The sequence below is a fragment of the Dromaius novaehollandiae genome, chromosome 7 (genome assembly GCF_036370855.1).
Source record: "Dromaius novaehollandiae isolate bDroNov1 chromosome 7, bDroNov1.hap1, whole genome shotgun sequence".
Taxonomy (NCBI): domain Eukaryota; kingdom Metazoa; phylum Chordata; class Aves; order Casuariiformes; family Dromaiidae; genus Dromaius; species Dromaius novaehollandiae.
In genome coordinates this window covers 4,851,962-4,869,107 of record NC_088104.1, presented here as the reverse complement: position 1 = coordinate 4,869,107, position 17,146 = coordinate 4,851,962, and the positions used below count along the sequence as shown (strand labels likewise).

Sequence of the window (17,146 nt, the reverse complement as noted above, 5' to 3'; positions counted from 1 at the left end):
CAAACTGCTGAGATACAAAGTTGTGGCCACCTAATGCATATATATTTTTCGCTCTTCGCCCTGATTCCCGCTGCCTTCCGCTAACCTGCCGCAGCCCAGCTCGCTTTCTCCCCGCCCGCCAGTAATCGCCCAAACACGCTTACAGGTATTTGCAAAGTGCTGCTTTTATCGCGGCAGCAGCACCGGGACGACATGTCGCTGGGGCAGTCCATGCCGCCCGCCCTGCCCGCGCACGGTGCCCTCCCCGCCGGGGCTTACGGGCAAATCCACTGCCGGAGTAAATAACAGCTCTCAACAAACGATCAAAGCGAGAATAAATCTTTTACCCTTATAAGACTTTTTAAAAACTGAAATCCCATTTTTAACTGGATAACAGTTAAGAGGCTACCGGCCACCTGTTTATCTGGGAGCTGCGTTTTGAAATGTTGGCTGCATGGATATTGGACGGACAAACGGATCTGCAGTTCCTGGGAGGAAAGGCTTTCAAACCAAAGTTTGTGTGTCGTATATGAAAACATATTGTTTGGAATTTAAGTTCTAATATCTAGGAATAAACAGAGCATTAAATCAAGCAAAACTGTGACAAGGCCAATATGCACATGGATGATGCCAGCGAGGCATCTCCAGCCCTTTGTTCACAGCTTAACAAAACTGTGCCGTCACACCACTTTAGCTCAACAGTGCCTGTCGAATGGGCATCAGCAGATCAGCCAAGGCCTGTCACACGCAGCTGAAAAACTGTTTGAAAGCAAGGCTTACTTTAGCACAAGTCTGCTAGGAAAAGTGAGAAGGGTTTTTAATCATCTAGTAAGGACTATGTATATATATTTAGGGGGAAAAATGCCCTGCCAGCTCTCCTCCCCAGGAAGGCAGCGCAGTTTTGGGCGGTTTTACCTCTAAAGAAGGGATGCTGCTGCGTGCGCCTTGCCAGGCTGCTCCCTCCCGTGCAGCGGGAGAGGGCTGACCGGGATTTTGGAGTTATCCTCGAACAACGAAAATGCCGTCGGGGGCGGGGGACACGCGGAGAGCGATCCGGGTTTGCCCAACAACCCCGCACAAATTAATTTCCGCCTCGTGCTCCTCCGAGCCCCCCCGCCCTGGGCGACAGACAGCACGTCCAGGGAAATGCCTGTTTTGATTCCTGCGTAATTATCCCCGCAGACGAGCGTCTTTCTGCGAGCAGAGGGAGATATATGTATATTTTAGCTGATCAAAATACGTCCGCGTCGGTGTGAGCGATGGGAGCTCGGGCGCATCCGCGGCGCACGGACAGCGGAGAATGGCCAAAAAAAAAAAAAAAAAAAGGAAAAAAATGGTTAATCGTAACTTGAGGCCAGCACTTCGCTCTTTGTCCCGGAGCACCTCGCTGCCGCCGGGAGCGGGGCCGGGCCGGGCCGGGCCGGGCCGGGCGGAGCCGCCCGCCGCGCCGCACCGCACCGCGCCGCGCTGTCAGCGCGCTGCCTGCGCGCTCGCTGTCTCTTTCCCAGTCGCTACCCTGTCAGTTTCTGGCCTGCCAATTCCAACTTGAAGCTTGACTGGGCTGATTTGATGCAAATACCTCCAGGGAAAACCCTGAAACTGATGAACAGTTATGTCAAGTCGATTTTGCACCATCGGGAAAAGGTAACCTCTGCGAGAAAAAAAAACAACAAGGTTAAAGAGACAAGGGCTTTTCACGTGTAATACCACTGCTGCACATCTCGTTCACTGTTTACCATCCCTCAGAAATTGTAACTGTCAGAATTAGTCCTAATTGCAGATGCGAAAGCTGCCATTATAATAAAAACAGAGGCAGTGCAGGCATTAAATGTAGCAGCCTAATTTGTGAGACTACTGAAAAGGTAGAGTAAATGAATATTTCATTACTTTAATTACCAGGGACTACTCTTTTCTTGCTGTCTTATGATAAGTGTTGCTGTAACTAGCAACAGCAAACATCCACTAAAACATAAAGTGCAATAATAGTACTGCTGTCAGGATCGCTGCTTTAAAATACGAGCGGGGGGGGGAGGGGGGAATATAATGGTTTATCTATTTCTTGGAGATTCGCAGGGGTAGGAGATGGAAACTCATTTAATGTCAAAAAACAAAGAGGCGAGTAAACAGGTTTTACTCCAAGAAAATGATGGCCCGGAGGAGCGCGGAGGGCGGGGGAAAGTTGCCGACACGTCTGCGCGGCCGGGCGCGGGCAGAGCGCGGGGCGGAGGCGGCGCGCAGCTCCGCCGAGCAAAGTTTGGGGCTGCGCGGCCGCGGGGCGCAGCGCGGGGCGCGCAGCGGCAGCGGGGCCGGGCTGCGGCCGCTCCGCGCCCCGGGGCGCTCTTCGCTCCCGCTCGCCAGCGCGGAGCCCCGCGGAGCCCGGCGGGGGCCGGGCGCTCGCTGCCTCTGCAGCCCGCTCCGCGCTGCCGGCCGCGGAGGGACCGGGCGGGGGGCACCTCCATGCCTCCGCGCCCCGCGGAAGCCGGGCTCCCCGCGCCCCGCCCCCGCGCCCCGCAGCGCCTCGCCCCCGGGGGATGCGCGCGGCGCGGGCGAGCGCGGCCGCGGCGGCTCCGCGCTCCCAGGCAGCCCCGGCCGCGGAGCCGGGATCCGCGGCGGGGCCGGGCTTGCGCGCCGCTCCGCTCTCCGTCCCTCCGCAGCCGCGCTGCCCCCCCGCCCCGGCGGGCACCCCGCGGCGCCTCGCTCGCCCCCGCAGCAGCTCCGCGGCGAGGCCGCGCTGCCCGCGCCCCCGCGGCCGCCTCCGCCGAGCGCAGCTCCCCTGCCGCGGCCCGAGAAATGCGCAGGGCTCGCAGCGGCGCCGAGCAGCGGGACAAAGTTTAACTTCTCTGCTGGCAGCCGGAGCAAAACTCCCAGGCAGGACCCGAGCAAAAGCTCTGATTTGCTGAATCCTGCTCTTTGATTCGTATTTGTGTGTTATTGCTACTGCGACGGTTGTTGCCAGCCTCAATTAGATCACAAATGAGATCAGTTTAATTCAGCTCCCAAACTGTGACCTGACCATGGTCTGAAAGTATTCAAAAACGCGTTTTAAGCCTCCCTTTGATTTCAAAAGGAATACTGCATGCTTGGTCATTCATACAAATAACATAAAACGTAATTATGGGATGATTTGGCAGATGACATTGCTGCCAAACGCCGCTCCACGCCGGGCGCTGCAGTGCTGGGGCTGCTGCCCGGGTGCGCGGGCGCGCAGCTGCCTTGCGCGGGGCGGCGGGGCTGGGCCCGCGGGGCGCAGACCTCTCGGGGGGGGGGGGGGGGGCAAATGCAACGAGTGCAGCGCATCCGACCCCCGGGCTGGAAACTGCTGTATCGCTTGGGAGGGAAGTGGATCCCCAGTGTCACATCACCGGGAGGCCGCGACAAAGGGAGCTCGCAGCTTGGCGCACGGGTAGCGACACGGCAAACACCTTTAACGCTGTCGCGTCTCGTACCCTCGGCTTTCTCACACGTTCCTGGCTGCTCTAGCATCGACACCTACACTTAAAAAGACAAAAAAAAACCCGAAAAGCCCTCGACAACAAAAATCCCGAAATGAAGCCATCCTGTTGCGGCTAAAAAAAGAAACACCTGTAAAGTCACTCTTCTGCCCGGCGAAAATAACGGAGTTACTCGCTCCGTCTGCCCGGCGCGGGGCGGCAAGCGAAGTCCCTCCGGGCACGCTGCGAGCCTCGCAGAGCCGGCAGGTTTGCGCCGAAAAACACCCGAAAAAGCCCCAAAAAAGGGGACCCCGGTGGCCGGGAGGCCGCTCCCCAGGCCGCGCGCCCCAGCTACCTGCGCGGCGCCGTGCGCGGGCGCGCACCCGTGCGCGCTGCCCCGCGGGCACGCGCGGCCCCCCGCCGCCGCCGGCCCCCCCCCGCGGGGGCTTCCCCGGCTCCCCCCAGCCCTGCTCGGGCCGCCGGGACCCCGAGCCTGGCCGCGGCCGCGCCCGGCCGGCCCCGCGGAGAGGGTTCCGCGAGCGAGCGCGCAAGGAGTTAAGCAGTTTTGCAGCATTACCGGGCGGGTTAATATCACAGCTGCCTGGTAAAGCATTATCCAGCCCCTCACTTAACAAAAGCCTGCTTTTGCAAACAGACTCCTACTTTTCCCCAAGTGTCCAAAGGTGTTTACTGAAGTAAATCTGCCTAAATCCTCCCTTGCTTGGGTCATGGGGGTGGTTAGGAGGGTGGAAGGTGTAGAGATAATCTCTTTTTGTAAATTCTGCAAATCTTCTGGGAAAAAATCAGGAATCTGTGTCACATGCTTCTGTTCAACTGGTAACATCTCGCTTAGCGTGCTCCTTGGGAGTGAGCTCTGCCATGGCAGCGCCGGGGAATAAGACATCCCTCCCGCTCCGCATTGTTCCCTGCTCCTCTCGCCCCAAGTTGCCTTCGCACGTTTAATCTATTTGCTGATGGGGGGGGGGGGGGGCTGTTAGGGTCTTAAAAGTGGTTTCTGAAAAAATGACAGTTTGGTCGCAGGAGATAGTGTAGCTGAAAACTTGTCACTTCAGATTTCTGCACTCCCCTGGTCAGCCCGAGCCCGGCAACTGCGTATTACTTTTTACATGTTGCAAATAGGGGCAAAACAACACAGGAAATTTTGACAGCTCTGCCTGAAAGGGCTTAAATACTTCTCAGTAAGCAGGATCCGGTTATAAATAAACCTTCCCTCGGTGAGAAAAAGTGGATACGACCGAAGACCTCGACATTTTTTAAAACTGTCTTGCTGAAAACACAGAAGAGCAAACAAACAGATTTTTAAAAAAACGGGTGGTGTGGGGATGGGGGGGGGCGGAAAATGCGCACGGATGGGAGTACGGGGAAAGGAAAAAAAGGGAAAAAGGGGGGGGGGAAGGAAAAAAAAAAAAAAGCAGGACTGGGCCGGAGCAACTTCCCCAAAGCCCGGCCCGGCCCTGCGCGGGGGCGCGCAGCTCCTCGGCCCCGCGCAAGACGAGCGCGGGCGCGGCCCCCGGCGCGGCCCGGCCGCCCCCGCTGCCCAAGGTCACGGCGAGGCGGCGATAATAGTAATTAAAGCAAAATAATGGGCGGCGGGCGGGAGCGGGCAGCGCGCACACCTGACCCCAGGGCCGGCAGCCTGCGCCGGGCAGAATTTGATCCCTCGGTGACACTTTCTACCTCAAGTGTTAGCGCGAGTGGCCACGAATAGTACAGGCATGCCATCTTGTAACACTAGCTGCTGTCAGGGGAGCCAAGGCTGGGGAGAGCAGCAGCTATATAAGGCTTGTAACTAGGGGAAGCCCAACAAACAGCTACAAACACCTAAGTTATTTTACTCAGCCTCCACCCTTCTGCTTTTTCCCCCCTTCTTCTCACTCTCTCTCTCTCTCTCTCCCTCTTTTTTTTTTCCCCCTCTTTTCATCTTGGCTTTCTGTTGCAGAATGCAAATGTAGCCTGCCGGCGGTGAATGGGCTGAATTGTGATTAAGAAGAAGAAGAGCTCCTTTCTTTGTTCTCCCCTCAGGGGATGTTTACTGGGAGAGACACAGCGGATCAGATATGAAAGGCATTCAGGTCAGCATTGATGTGAGCGAAAGTGAAATCATACCTAAGGCATTCAAAAGACCGCCGTGTCAGGGGTTCAGCTAACGGTGCATCTACTGTGTGTGTCTTCCCTGGTAGGCACACACACACACACACACAGATCTTTCCACAAACAGGCTTTTTTTTCTTCTTCTTTTAAATCACGGCAAAAATTAGAGAGAGGAGGAGAAAAAATAAATAAATAAAAAGAAAGTTTTCCCCTCGCTTTAGCTGCCGATCTGAAGCCACGGGAGTGAGCGCTCCTTTCCCTTATGGACCATGGACGGAACAGGTCAACTTGCATTAATTGGAGCTCTTGGGATCCTCCTCGTTTTTAGGGGAAAACGATCTTGTCTGAAATGCGAACCGTTATTTCTGCATGAACCTCTACGTACCATATACACGCTATGTATGTGCACGCATAGGCACCCTCCTGACACACACATAGGTGTGCACGCACGTACGCGCAGGCATACATGCACACATCTATAAGTTTCAATAAGCTGCGAGGCTGATTTATTCAAATATGAAACATATGCCGTCATTTCTCGCCTCCCTCAGAAGCAACTTCAATGCTAAAGGGGAGCACGACATAGAGAAGCAGTCCAGCACACCTTAAAAAGTGATCTTTTATTGACCTGGGAGCTCCTAGGAGCTCTGCCGAAAGCAGGAGGACGGCGACCGCGACCCAAGAAGTTGGTACACAGCTATCGAAGTTACACCGCTCCAAGGAAAAGACTAGGCACGGTCGTAATTTTTTTTTCATTAAAAATGCTTGATGAAGAAATATTTGGATCTTACTTTTTTTAAGTTTACACTTCCCCCAGCCTAAATAGTCTCTCAATAGACTTTCCAAGCGGTTAGCTGACGCTGTTGGCATAAACAGAGATATGTAAATAGACAGAAAAAAAATCACAAATTACAGTAAAGCATACAAAGAGTTAGGAGGTGGCTGCGTTTACAGAGGCTGAAATGAAAATGAAAACCACAAATCATTTTTTAAAAAAGGCTAAAAAAATCAAGAGACGGGACGAGATTCAGCGTTCAGCAGTCACCCCCCCTCTGCTGAATTTGTTTACACCTTCAGACCCTTAGTTAAAATATACTGTTCGCCTAGTGCTCACATCTGCCTTAACGGTGACGTTTAATTCTGAAATATTTTCAACTAGTGTTTCTGCCTCACAGATTTCTCCCCTTTTTCTCCCTACTCTAAAAAGACAACTAAAGAGCAATCAAAAAGGTGTCTGACTTGGCCATTCAGACAATCGCGCCCTTGTGGGAAGGCTGGGATGAATGGTACAGTGGACACCCCAGCACTATTGACGTTATAAACATGTAAATGAAACACATTAGGGCAGACAATCAATTGTCTGTGAGCACTGCGAACCTGCACTCCCTCTCCGGGTGACAGGCACAAAATAGTGTCTACCTTGGGAAGCCAGGGGCTGGGGGGAAAAAGGACAAAGAGTTTTCTTTCACAGAGGGGAAAATGCACCTTAAAAGCACTGGGATAAAGCAGATGCCAAAAACCGTTGTGAGGCGAAGAATTTCCTATTTCTTGGAGTGAATGTGGTGCTGCTGTAAAAGAATCAACACCCTCCTTTCCGCTCGAAAAGGAGCCACACGCTTTTCTCAGGGAATATTACCAGCCTCTCCTGATAGCTTGCATCTCCCTCGTCCACATATTTCCCCTACCTTGGGCAGCGGGCTATGGATAATTATTAGCAATTGGCTTCTAATTGTTTCCTTATTTTTTTTCTTTTTAAAACATTGCCTCTGCAGGCTTCAGATGTATTTTCTTACAGCAATTAGACATTCCCCAAAAGTTTCCTCGCGAAGCATGGGCAGCGAGCAGCAGCCAGGGAGCGAAGCCTCGTCACGAACGGCAAGCACTAAATCAGCCCCTAATCTCCAAATTCACCGCTTTCCTCCAAAACTCCGAGTCAGACGAACGGATCAGCCCTGACACCGCCAACAGCCTCCTCCGCTCCACGCCAAGGCTCACGCTAGGCATGAATCTGCGCAGGGAAATGTCACCGGACAGTCATCGCGCCCCGGCCACTCGCATTTGCCACACGAATTTTTAATACCTATCCCAGGTGCTGTCCCGGAGGCAGCAGCCGTCTCCCAGGGAAGCAATCCCCGGGAGCGAGGTGCCCGCAACGGATTCGCGCCCCTGCCCGGCGGCCCGGGCCCGGCAGCGCTCCCGCGGCCCGCGCTGCCTCCGGCCACCTCGATGTCACCCGCAGCAGCCCGCTCGCTCGCACGCGGCGCGCTCCGGCTGCCCCCCGAGCGGGGACCGCCAGCCTCCCTTCGCCTCGCCGAGACAGCAGGCAGCCTGGGTGGTTGGGGGGGGGTTTCTCCCCCGCTGCGGTCCGAGGGAAGGAGGCTGCCCTGCCCCAGCGCCCCGGGGGGGGGGGCGGGTGTCGGGCCCCCCGGCTCGGCCCCCTCCGCGCCCTGAACTTTCCCCCTTCCCTTTGCAGTGGAAGCGAGGAGGCAGAGCGCTGTTTACCGCAACTTTGGAGTAAACCAGCTCCAACTTTCCCCCCTCCCCCATCCCCTCCTTCCTGGGGGGGGGGGGGGAGATTTCTCTTTTTTTGTTAATTTTTTAATTTTTTTTTTTGGTTTGAGGAGGAGCAGGAGGGAGGCAGCGGCTCTCCCACCGCGTGGCAGCGGCGCCGGGCCGCGGCCGCTCCGCGTCCCCCCGCGCAGCCCCCGCCTCGACGGGGCGCCCGTGCGGCGCGGGGCGGGGGGGGGGGGGGGGGGGGTCGGGGCCCTCTTCCTCCTCCTCCTCCTCCTCCTCCTCCGGCTCCGCCGCCGCTTCTGCTGCAGTGAAAGTGCCACGGCGTGAGTCAGGCGGCCGCGGATCATCTGACCCAACTGCCCCGCATTCCTGCGCTGCCGCCTCCGCGGCTGCCCCGGCTCCTGCCCCCCCCCCACCCCCCCGTTTTAGGGTCTTCCCTCTCCCCTGCCCCCCCCCCACCTCGCCCACCAGTATTTATTTCCCCGCCGCCCCCCCAGCGCTGCTGCGCCGCTCCGCGCCCATCCCCGTGCTGCCCCCGCGGGGCGCCCGGCCCGGCCCCGCCGCGGCCCCTCGCCATCGCCCCGCGCCGCTCCGCGCTGCGGCCACCCCCTTATTATTATTATTTTTTTTCCTCGCGGCTTTCTAATTTTATTTTGGTTCTGTGGCGTTTCTAAGGAATTTCTGCGTGATTTCGATAAGCATCGCCGCTTTCAGTGTTATCAGCAAAGACACAAGCGCAGAAGTGACATCTTTTCCACGAATCCAGGAAAGAAGAAAAATCCACTCAGGCCAGATAAATCCTGGGCAATTCCCACAGGGAAAGGCATTGGATACGTGCTCGTCGAGAAAGAGAAAATGAGGAAAAAAAAAAAAAAGCCCGTACACACAAGCCGCCCTCCCTACCTGCCTGCCAGAACCAGGACCTTTCGGACCCAGAAATGAATGAAAGGAACAAAATGCGGAGCACAAAGAGCACCGAGGGGACAGGGAGAGGGTCGCGGTCTCCCCCTCTCTCCGCCGGCCACGGCCAGGCGCCGCGGGCAGCAGTCCGACCTCCGCGGAAGCAGTGCGCGCACTTGCCATGAAGTTTGCAGGCTCTTTGAGCGGTTGCCTTAAAAATTGCCATTCAACTTTCGGCTCCCGAGCGTCCCGGCTTCCCGAGCCGCGGCAGCGCCCTGCACTCGCACCGGCCACGGGGCAGCGGGGCCTCCGCCGTCGCGGCCCACGCGCGTTTCCCGGGACGGGCGGGCAGCAGCGGGCGCAGGCTGCGGCCGGGATGTCCTCCACGGACCCGGCCTTTTATTTTGGCTTGGCGGATCAAATTATGCTGAGAAAACACCGAGCGCAGAGCTGCGTCCCTCGCCAGAGAGCATGCGATGGCTTTAGCACGCTAAACTAATAATCTTGCATTAAAAAAGCCAAGGAGGCTAGAGGAGAAGAATAACCCCCCCCCCTCAAACACTCAGAATATTCTTTACTGCGAAAGAGCACTTCTGGATGCGTTGCTTTAAATCTCATTCTCTTTTTCTCTCAAAAATGACTGTTTAACATAAGAAAAAAGGCTACTTGACACAAAGCTTTTGTTATCCAGTTGATCAGCAACGTGCTTTAGATACTTGTAAGGGGAAAAAAGCCCCACAACAGACATTGATTTTAGAAAATCAATAACCAACATTTAATAAAAAGAACAGAGGAAACACAAGAGAGGAGAGGGAAACATTACGTGTAATTTTAATGTCTACTAAATTACCCAGAGATGAGGGGAAGGGGAGGTCTCCTCTGTGAGGACCACCTTAAATAATGACAGACACAAGAGTAAAGGGTGGTGGTGGAGGGGGAGAGACTTTAAAAAAAGATAACAAGGAGCGGATCCTTGGGAAGCCGCTCGGAATATATTATTTTAGTTGGGTTTTTTTGTAACACTAAGCCAAGCAAATAGATCAAAGACAACACAAAGGGAAAAGCCAGTGTAACACAGCGAACAGTTTCTGACTAAAATTCCTCTATCACTCCCCCATATGGCTCGACGCCTCCACCACAACAAGAAAAAGACACACGCACTCGCACTCGCACTCGCACTCACTCGCACACTCACACTCACAACCTAGGCAGCGAGGGGAGGGGGGGCCAAGGGTCGTTTGCTTCTCGTCAACATGCTCTCGTCTCCGCTGTTCTTGCTGTTGTTGCCGTTGCCCCCCCGGCTCCGCTTGCCGCCCCCACCTCCGCCTCGCCGCTCGCGTTCCGCGGCCGCGCTCGGGGCCGGGCCGCACGCACGCACCGCACCAAAGTTGGGCAAAGTGGGGCCGCGCAGCAGCCGCGCAGCAGCCGCGCAGCAGCCGCGCAGCGCGGGCAGAGGCGGCCGGCGGCTGCCAGCCCCGCGCCCCGCAGCCGCGCACCCGCCGCGCCCGGCCGCCTCATTAGCGTTATTAATTATTAGGGAGGAGGAAGTTTCGTTTTCGAGCCGCGGACAATAAAAAGAAGCGGGCGGCGAGCTCCGGCCGCGGCTCCCCCGCGGGTTTTGCTTTCTTGCTTTCTTTCTTTCTTTCTTTCCTTCTTTCTTTCCTCCTCTCTTTGCCCCCCTTCCCCAGGCCGGCGGCCGCGGCCCCGCCGCCCTCCTCCGCGCGGCGCGCAACAAACTTCGGGGCGGCGGCGGCGGCGGGGCGCGGGCGCGGGGGCGGCGCGGGGCGCGGGGGCGGCTTACCGTGCTTCCTGCGCGGGTTGGCTTGCTTTCGCCGCTTACACCTGGGGCCATCCGCCATGATCTGCTGCTTCATTGATAAGCGAGGATCAGATGGCAGCTCGCATGGGCTCGGCTCCCCGCTCCGCAGCACGCAGCCTCTGTGGAGGGAGCAAGCACAGCGACACCGCGGGCATGGGCATGTCCCAGCGCCACGCGCGGCGCCCCCGCGGAGCCCCGCCGCCGCCGCGGGCCCCCATCCGCGGAGCCGCCGCCGCCGCCCCCCCGCCCCGCCGAGCCGAGCCGAGCCGCGCCGGGGGCTCCGGGCGCCGGCGGAGCCGCCGTGACTCACGGCTCGCGGCCGCGTGAGGGAATGCGCCGCTCGGGCCCGGGGCGAGGCGCACCGCGTCCTCCGAAAAGTACTGCGGCCGAGGCGCCGCCGTCCCCTCGCTCCCCTGCCGCCCTGCTTCCTTCCCCTCCTCCTCCTCCCCCCCCCCCCGCTTTCCCCCACTTCGCTTTTACTTTTCTCCTTTTTCCCCACTTTTTTCCTTCCCTGTCTTTTTTTTCCCGCTCCAGCAAAGTGATGAGCGCCCCGGGAAGCACGGCTCGCCCCTGCCCTGCCGGGGCAAAGCGCGGCGCGCAGCCCTCCCCTCCCCCGCCGCCGCCGAGGGCCGTGATTATAAACCTCTGTCACCTTTTTAGCCAGTTTGACAATATTCAGGGTTTCCCCTGCCCCTTACTTAAACAAAGCTTCAGCGTGTCATTTTTTTTTCCCCCCAGAAAAGAAACAGAAATCAAAACTAGTGCCGTCAGAGTTTTCGGGCTTTCGGTGGGTTTTTTTTTTAAACTTGTAAACTTCTGGGCGCAGCGTGTGTCTGCGTGTGTGCAGCCTCGCAGGAGGCTCTATCTGTCAAAAGCAGAGCGGGAGAGCGCGGGGGCTGCTGGCGAGGACGCTCCCGAAACCAAGCCCATCTCCAGGAAGATGCTGTAGCTTTAAAGATGCTTTGACTTGAGGATTAGTTTAAACAGGGGGCTATAAAAGATGTAACAGATGCAAACTGTAAAACAAGGGCAATTAACCCCTGCTCTGCTGGACAGAAACCCCCCTGTCCTCCCCAGCCATTGTCCTCTCCTGCACTGCAAGTTTTGCACGAAACGGCAAAAACGATTACCTGCCTCCACGGTTTTTTTGCAGCAAAGTGGGTTTGTTTGGTTTGCTTTTTTTTTATATCATTCTGTCTCCTGACTTTGTTAGAGCTTTGCAGCAGCACTGAGCAGCTAAGTGTGCTGCTCCCAGGGCTTTTATTCTGTCTGGACTCTCTTTTTTTCCGGGCGTTTCTGGCTATAAAAGCTGCCTGGCTAAAACCGGTCCCCGAGCAGGTGGGCAGCGGGACAGGCAGCGTGGGCTGGGGGGCAGCGCGTTCGCCCACACTCCGCTGCTGGCGGAGGCGCCCGGGCAGCGCGAGCGGGGAGGGAGGAAGGGACTGCGAAATGTCCTGCAAACTTTATTATTTGCTGGTCATTTCTGACCGTGGGGTGTGCGGGGGCTGCATCCTCCTCGCAGAGCCAGCACCAGCTGCACCCAGGGCGGGAACCGCGGAAAACCCGCACCCCGAGCTCTCCTCGGCGCCCGGCGTGCTAAGGCGAAACCACCGAGAATGGGTTGTTTTAAACGCATTTCAGTGCCTTCCCTGCTCCCTAGCATGCCAGGAAAAAAAGTTGTCCATAATTTTAAACCTGCAGACCTCGAGGACACTTTTCTTCCCAGAGAACTGGCTATCTTTTTTTCTCTCTCTTTTTTTTTTTTTTTTTGCTTTTTGGTAAACGACTTTTAAGTTCCAGTCAGTACTTTCACTTCTTGCTTTAGGATCCCAGAAGCTAAGGTGTTACTTCACCCAGCCTCACAAAATAAAATAAAGAAATGAAACCAGCTAAGCAGACAAAACAGCAAACTTTCAGTTTGGGGAAATCCGCACGCTCGCCGGGAGCCCTGGCGCAGCCCGGCCGCCCGCTGCCTCCGCCGGCGCAGGACGCGCAGCACTAACAGGTACCTGCAAACTTTCGGAGCCTGAGATGTGAATCTCCGAATAAACCAGCAGGGAATGGGTGCGGGGGGGGTTGTTTTTCCCCCCCCCCTTCCAAGGAGGGACAACTCCTTTCCCGGTGTTAAAACTTCGCAGCGGTCGCACCTGGCCGGGCAGGTAGCGGCGAGGGCGGCGGCGGGGCTCGGCGTGTCCGCGGCAGCGCTGCCCTGGCCGCGCCCGGCGGCGGGGGGCTCGGCGCCGAAAAAGGAGCTTTTCACCCCAATATAAACAACCTCGGGAGAAGGGAGGGGGGGAGGAAAAGAAAAAGAAAAAAAAAATCCCTAACCCGCCGAAAATAAAATAATATCGAAATTAAATAAGCCCACCGCAGCGCGGGGTGGTGCGAGGGAAAAGCGGGGCGGGGGGGCAAGGAAAGAAAATGGAATTAAATTCCGAACCTACCTGCGAAGTCTTGTTTGTAGTTTTGGCCAGAAATGGTGAGAAGAAAAAGCATGAAGAAGCCGCGAAGTGGAGGAGAAAAGGTGAAGGGAGATGCAGCTCCTGGAGAAATTGTAAAAAAGCCTTGCAAAGAGTTGTCGGAAGGACCGTTATTCCTGCTGGGCAGGTTAGGACTGATCTCTTTCTGCCACTCCAGGAAACACAAACCTGGGGACGGACTGACGTGTTACGCCTCTTCTAATGACATTTTTTTCTTTTTCTTTTCTGTAGGAGCGGGAGGAGAGACCCTGAAACACACGCCACCTATCTTTGTGGGGAGGGATAATTGAAGAGCACCAAACGTGAGCATCATGTGGAAACGTGATCGCCAAGTTTCTCTCTGGGAAAGGATCTGGGATAGATTATACCTTGAAGTCTCCGCGAACGCTTTAGCGGGAGAAATGCGATTCCGCCGCCTCCCGCCCGCCCCCCGCCCCGCGCCCGCCCCCCGCCCCGCTCCGCGCCGCTCCGCGCCCCGCCGCGCACCGCCCCGCCGCAACTCACCGCCGCCGCCCGGCCCCGCGCAGCGCCGCGGCCCCTGCCCCCCAGGTAGAGCCCCTGTCCCCCCCCCCCCCCCCGGCTCGGGAATATCCCCTGCCCCCCCGCCCCGCCTGCACCCCCTGCCCCCCGCCTGCACCCCCTGCCCCCGGGTGCATCCCCCGGCTGCACCCCCCGCCCCCCCCAGCTGCATCCCCTGCCCCCCCGGCCTGCACCCCCTGCATCCCCCGCCCCCCCGGCTTGCATCCATCCCCCTTTCCCCCCCCCCCCCCGCGGCAGCACCGCGGCCCCGGCCGCCGCCGGCGCCCCCGGGCGGCATCCCGGGCCCGGCGCCCCCGGCCCCCCCCCCCCCCCCGCTGCCCCCGGGGCCGCGTCCTGCGCTGCCGGGGGGGACCCTCACCCCAGCGCCGTGCCCAGGACCTCAGCCCCGCACGGCACCGCGGGGGGGGGGGGGGGGGACTTTACCACCACCCTTAGCACCACTATTGCTATTATTATTATTATTATCATCATCCTCATGTGTTTCTTTTGGGGCATTTTTTCCCTCTCATTTCAGCGCTCATCCAGGTTATTTGAACAGTCAGCTAAATCGGACGAGGCAATAATAAAAAAAAAGCAACCCGCGCTGAGCTCTCCGCGCGTCTCTGTTCCCTGCGCGGACGCGGAGCGGGGGCGAGGGGCGCTGCCCCCACCGCGCTGCGCACCCCGCGGAGCGGCGGGACGGGCGGCGGCGCAGCGGGCACCCAACTTCGCGGAGGTGACAAGTTTGTCACCTTTGTAAAGTATTAAAATTGAAATAAAATCGCATCTCGGGAAGAAACTCAGACTCCACCTTTGCGCGGAGGGGATTGGTTATGCAAATATGGAAGGGGTTTCCTGGCAAATGCAGCTTTCTACTGTATGGTTAATTAAATCATCACTCAAAAGCCTTCCAATGTGACGCTTCTGTCGTAATCCAATCAGGTTACGTAGGTCCTAAACAAGAAAGATATTTTCCACATCTGGAAGTCAGCAATTTAGCAAGTACTGCACATTATTAACCAATTCAGAGCCCACTTCCCAGGGGGATTTTTTTTTTTCCCTGAAGTTTAAGTGTTCTTAACCAATGCTCTGCTGTTTTGTTAATCAAAAAGCTGGTTTACGCTGCTCGTAACTGAGAACTAATGCCGAAGTAAGCAGAGGCAGCCGGGGCCGGGGATGCTGCGCGCAGGCGTCTGGCGGCGGGGGGGCTGATGCGCGCAGCGCCGCGCGGAGCCGCAGACGCTTCTGCCCCTAAAAGCGCGTTAAAGCAGCGCGATGCAAAGATAAACTCCAGATCTTGCGGGCTCGCGTGATCCTTTCCGGAGGTAAACGAGTAGCTGCCCGAAGGGCTGTATCAGAGGGCTGCGGAGCGATTTCCCTGCTTTGACAGAGTTAAATCTATTACGGCACTTTTTTCCCCCCGCTCCCGAAGAAAACTGAAACAAATGGTACACTGATCCGACACTGTACTTTTACTTGCATTAAGCTAAGATAAACTGCGCTTGAACTGTGCGTTGAATGTGTGCCTGGAGCAAGAACCGGCACGCTAGCAGCAGTCGCTGGCAATCGCACTCAAAACTGTTCCTGATCAGGGAACACCTTTCTGGCGATTAAACATCGCGGAGGAAGCGGGGGGGGGTGAGGGGGGGGACCCCGGCGCCTCTCCGCAGCTCATCATTTCCCCAAAGATTTCCTCGCTATTTTCCCCCCGCTCAAACAATCTGCCCCGCGATGTGACACGGCGCTGCCCCTGCGGGAGCTGAAGGCAGGAGCCCGAGCCCGAGCCGGGCAAGGGGAAGGGGAAGGGAAGAGGATGAGGAAGGGGAAGGAGAAGAGGAAGGGAAGGGAAGGGAAGGGGGAGGCAGGCGGGCGGCGTGGGGCCGCGCTTCGGGCTCCGCTCGCCGCCGGCCGAAACCCCGGGCTCCGGCAGCGCCGGCAGGTTCCCCAGCAGCAGCCGCAGGATTTTTATGTTTTTCCCCCTTTTCCTCCCCATATTCGCAGCCGGGCGCCGGGCGGCGGCTGCGCGGGGGCGCGCAAAGCCCGCGCCGGGGCAGCGCGGAGCCGCCGCCCGCCCCGCTGCGACCGGCCGCGGCTGCAAACCTCGGCGGGGCAAATCCGTAACCGTGCAAAGGTGGGAACCAGCTTTTTATTTAGGTTTTTTCCATTTTTTCTTTTTTTTGCTCTGAGTTCGGTTAGCCGCGCTGAAAGTTTCGCTGCAACTATTCGCCTAATGCCAAAATTATTTTCTCGCGGGATTCACTACCTTGTCCACGCCTAAATGTACCTGTAGCTACCCAGAGAAGAGACATAGGCACACACACACGCACGCAGAGGCACGCACGAAGTGATGATATCTTAATGAAATATATGGCACGGTGCAAATATCCTGAGATCAGATTCGAGGATTATTAATTTGAATTAGATCCTCTCAGATCCAGAAGACACTGACTATAAATCAAGGGCAGTCTGGCAATTCCTTAAAGAGCTAAACTGAATTTAGATGCAAAGGATAAAAAGAAAGAAAAAGAAAAAAGTGAATGCTAATTACTGAGCCTTCCGATTTCCAGTCACCCACGTTTTACATGAAAAAAAAAAACCAACAAGTTCTTAAAATAAACTAATCCCATTACAAACGCCTCACATGTTATTCATACATTCCCAAATTACAAAATGGGAGGATGAGCAGGAGATTAAGAAAAGCTGCATTCCAACCTGCAAGAGCAAGGAGTGCTGTCGATGTTTTACTAGGAAAATATATATCCCAGCTACAGCAGAACCCGACCCCTCAGCCCCTGTGATGATGCTGGAGGGCTGTAAGGAGCCCGGTGCTGTTGTCACATAATCCCTATCCGCACCCAGCATCCTGGCACGCACGGGGACTCTGCCTCCTTCTATTTTAAACTTCTGCAAATACGATTCCCCCCCTGCCCAGCAGCTTAAAAACAAACAGACCCAAAATATCCTTATAAAGCACCGTGCTCCCTTTGCATAAGGCACCCAGTGGCGTGGAGCAGAGATGGCTTTAAGGCCATTTTTTCCCAGTGTGGGTTTTTCCCCTTCCCCTCGAGTTTCCCTGCGTGGAAATGCAGAGAGCGAGGCGCCTTTGGGGCCGCCAGCTGAGCCCGAGCGATGCCACCGGCATGGCAGCGACGCCGGCTGCTTCCTCCTCCTCCTCCTCCTCCTCCTCCCCGGGGGTTCCCTTTGTCCAGGGCGTCCATCCCACAGCTCCTCCCGCGGGACGCAGCCCCCAGGCCGCGGCTCTGCCCCCGGCAGCCCCCCGAGCCCGGCAGACCCCTGCGGGCACCCCGGGGCTCATTACCATGAGAAAGGGGCCGGGAGCGAGGGGCCGCGGGGCTCGGTCCCCGGGGGATCAGCCACAGCCCGTGGGCCCT

General features: G+C 57.1%; 1 protein-coding gene and 2 long non-coding RNA genes across 7 annotated transcripts in view; 2 read left to right on the top strand and 1 right to left on the bottom strand.

Moving 5' to 3' along the window:
* The window catches only part of ZEB2 (zinc finger E-box binding homeobox 2), a 109,462-nt gene extending 96,170 nt beyond the window's left edge, over positions 1-13,292 (bottom strand). Inside the window, exons 1-2 of one of the 2 annotated variants that reach the window (XM_064514582.1) lie at positions 13,200-13,292; positions 10,738-10,874 (exon numbers count right to left, since the gene is read on the bottom strand). In XM_064514582.1, the coding sequence (XP_064370652.1) occupies positions 10,738-10,810 (73 nt within the window). In that variant the 5' untranslated portion in view covers positions 10,811-10,874; positions 13,200-13,292. The remainder of the gene's footprint in view (positions 1-10,737; positions 10,875-13,199) is intronic. The other variant, XM_064514583.1, reaches the window with a different exon arrangement.
* LOC135328830 (uncharacterized) lies at positions 8,280-9,738 on the top strand. Its single transcript, XR_010389910.1, has 2 exons — positions 8,280-8,359; positions 8,712-9,738. It is a non-coding gene; the product is annotated as an uncharacterized LOC135328830 (long non-coding RNA).
* Positions 11,226-14,662, top strand: LOC112981717 (uncharacterized). 4 transcript variants are annotated; one of them, XR_003258788.2, is made up of 5 exons: positions 11,232-11,542; positions 12,581-12,760; positions 13,220-13,362; positions 13,467-13,537; positions 14,290-14,662. It is a non-coding gene; the product is annotated as an uncharacterized LOC112981717 (long non-coding RNA). The 4 variants fall into 4 exon arrangements; XR_010389908.1 differs by having other exon boundaries at positions 11,232-11,912; XR_010389909.1 differs by having other exon boundaries at positions 11,226-12,760; positions 13,467-13,784.
* Positions 14,663-17,146: the final 2,484 nt, after the last annotated feature.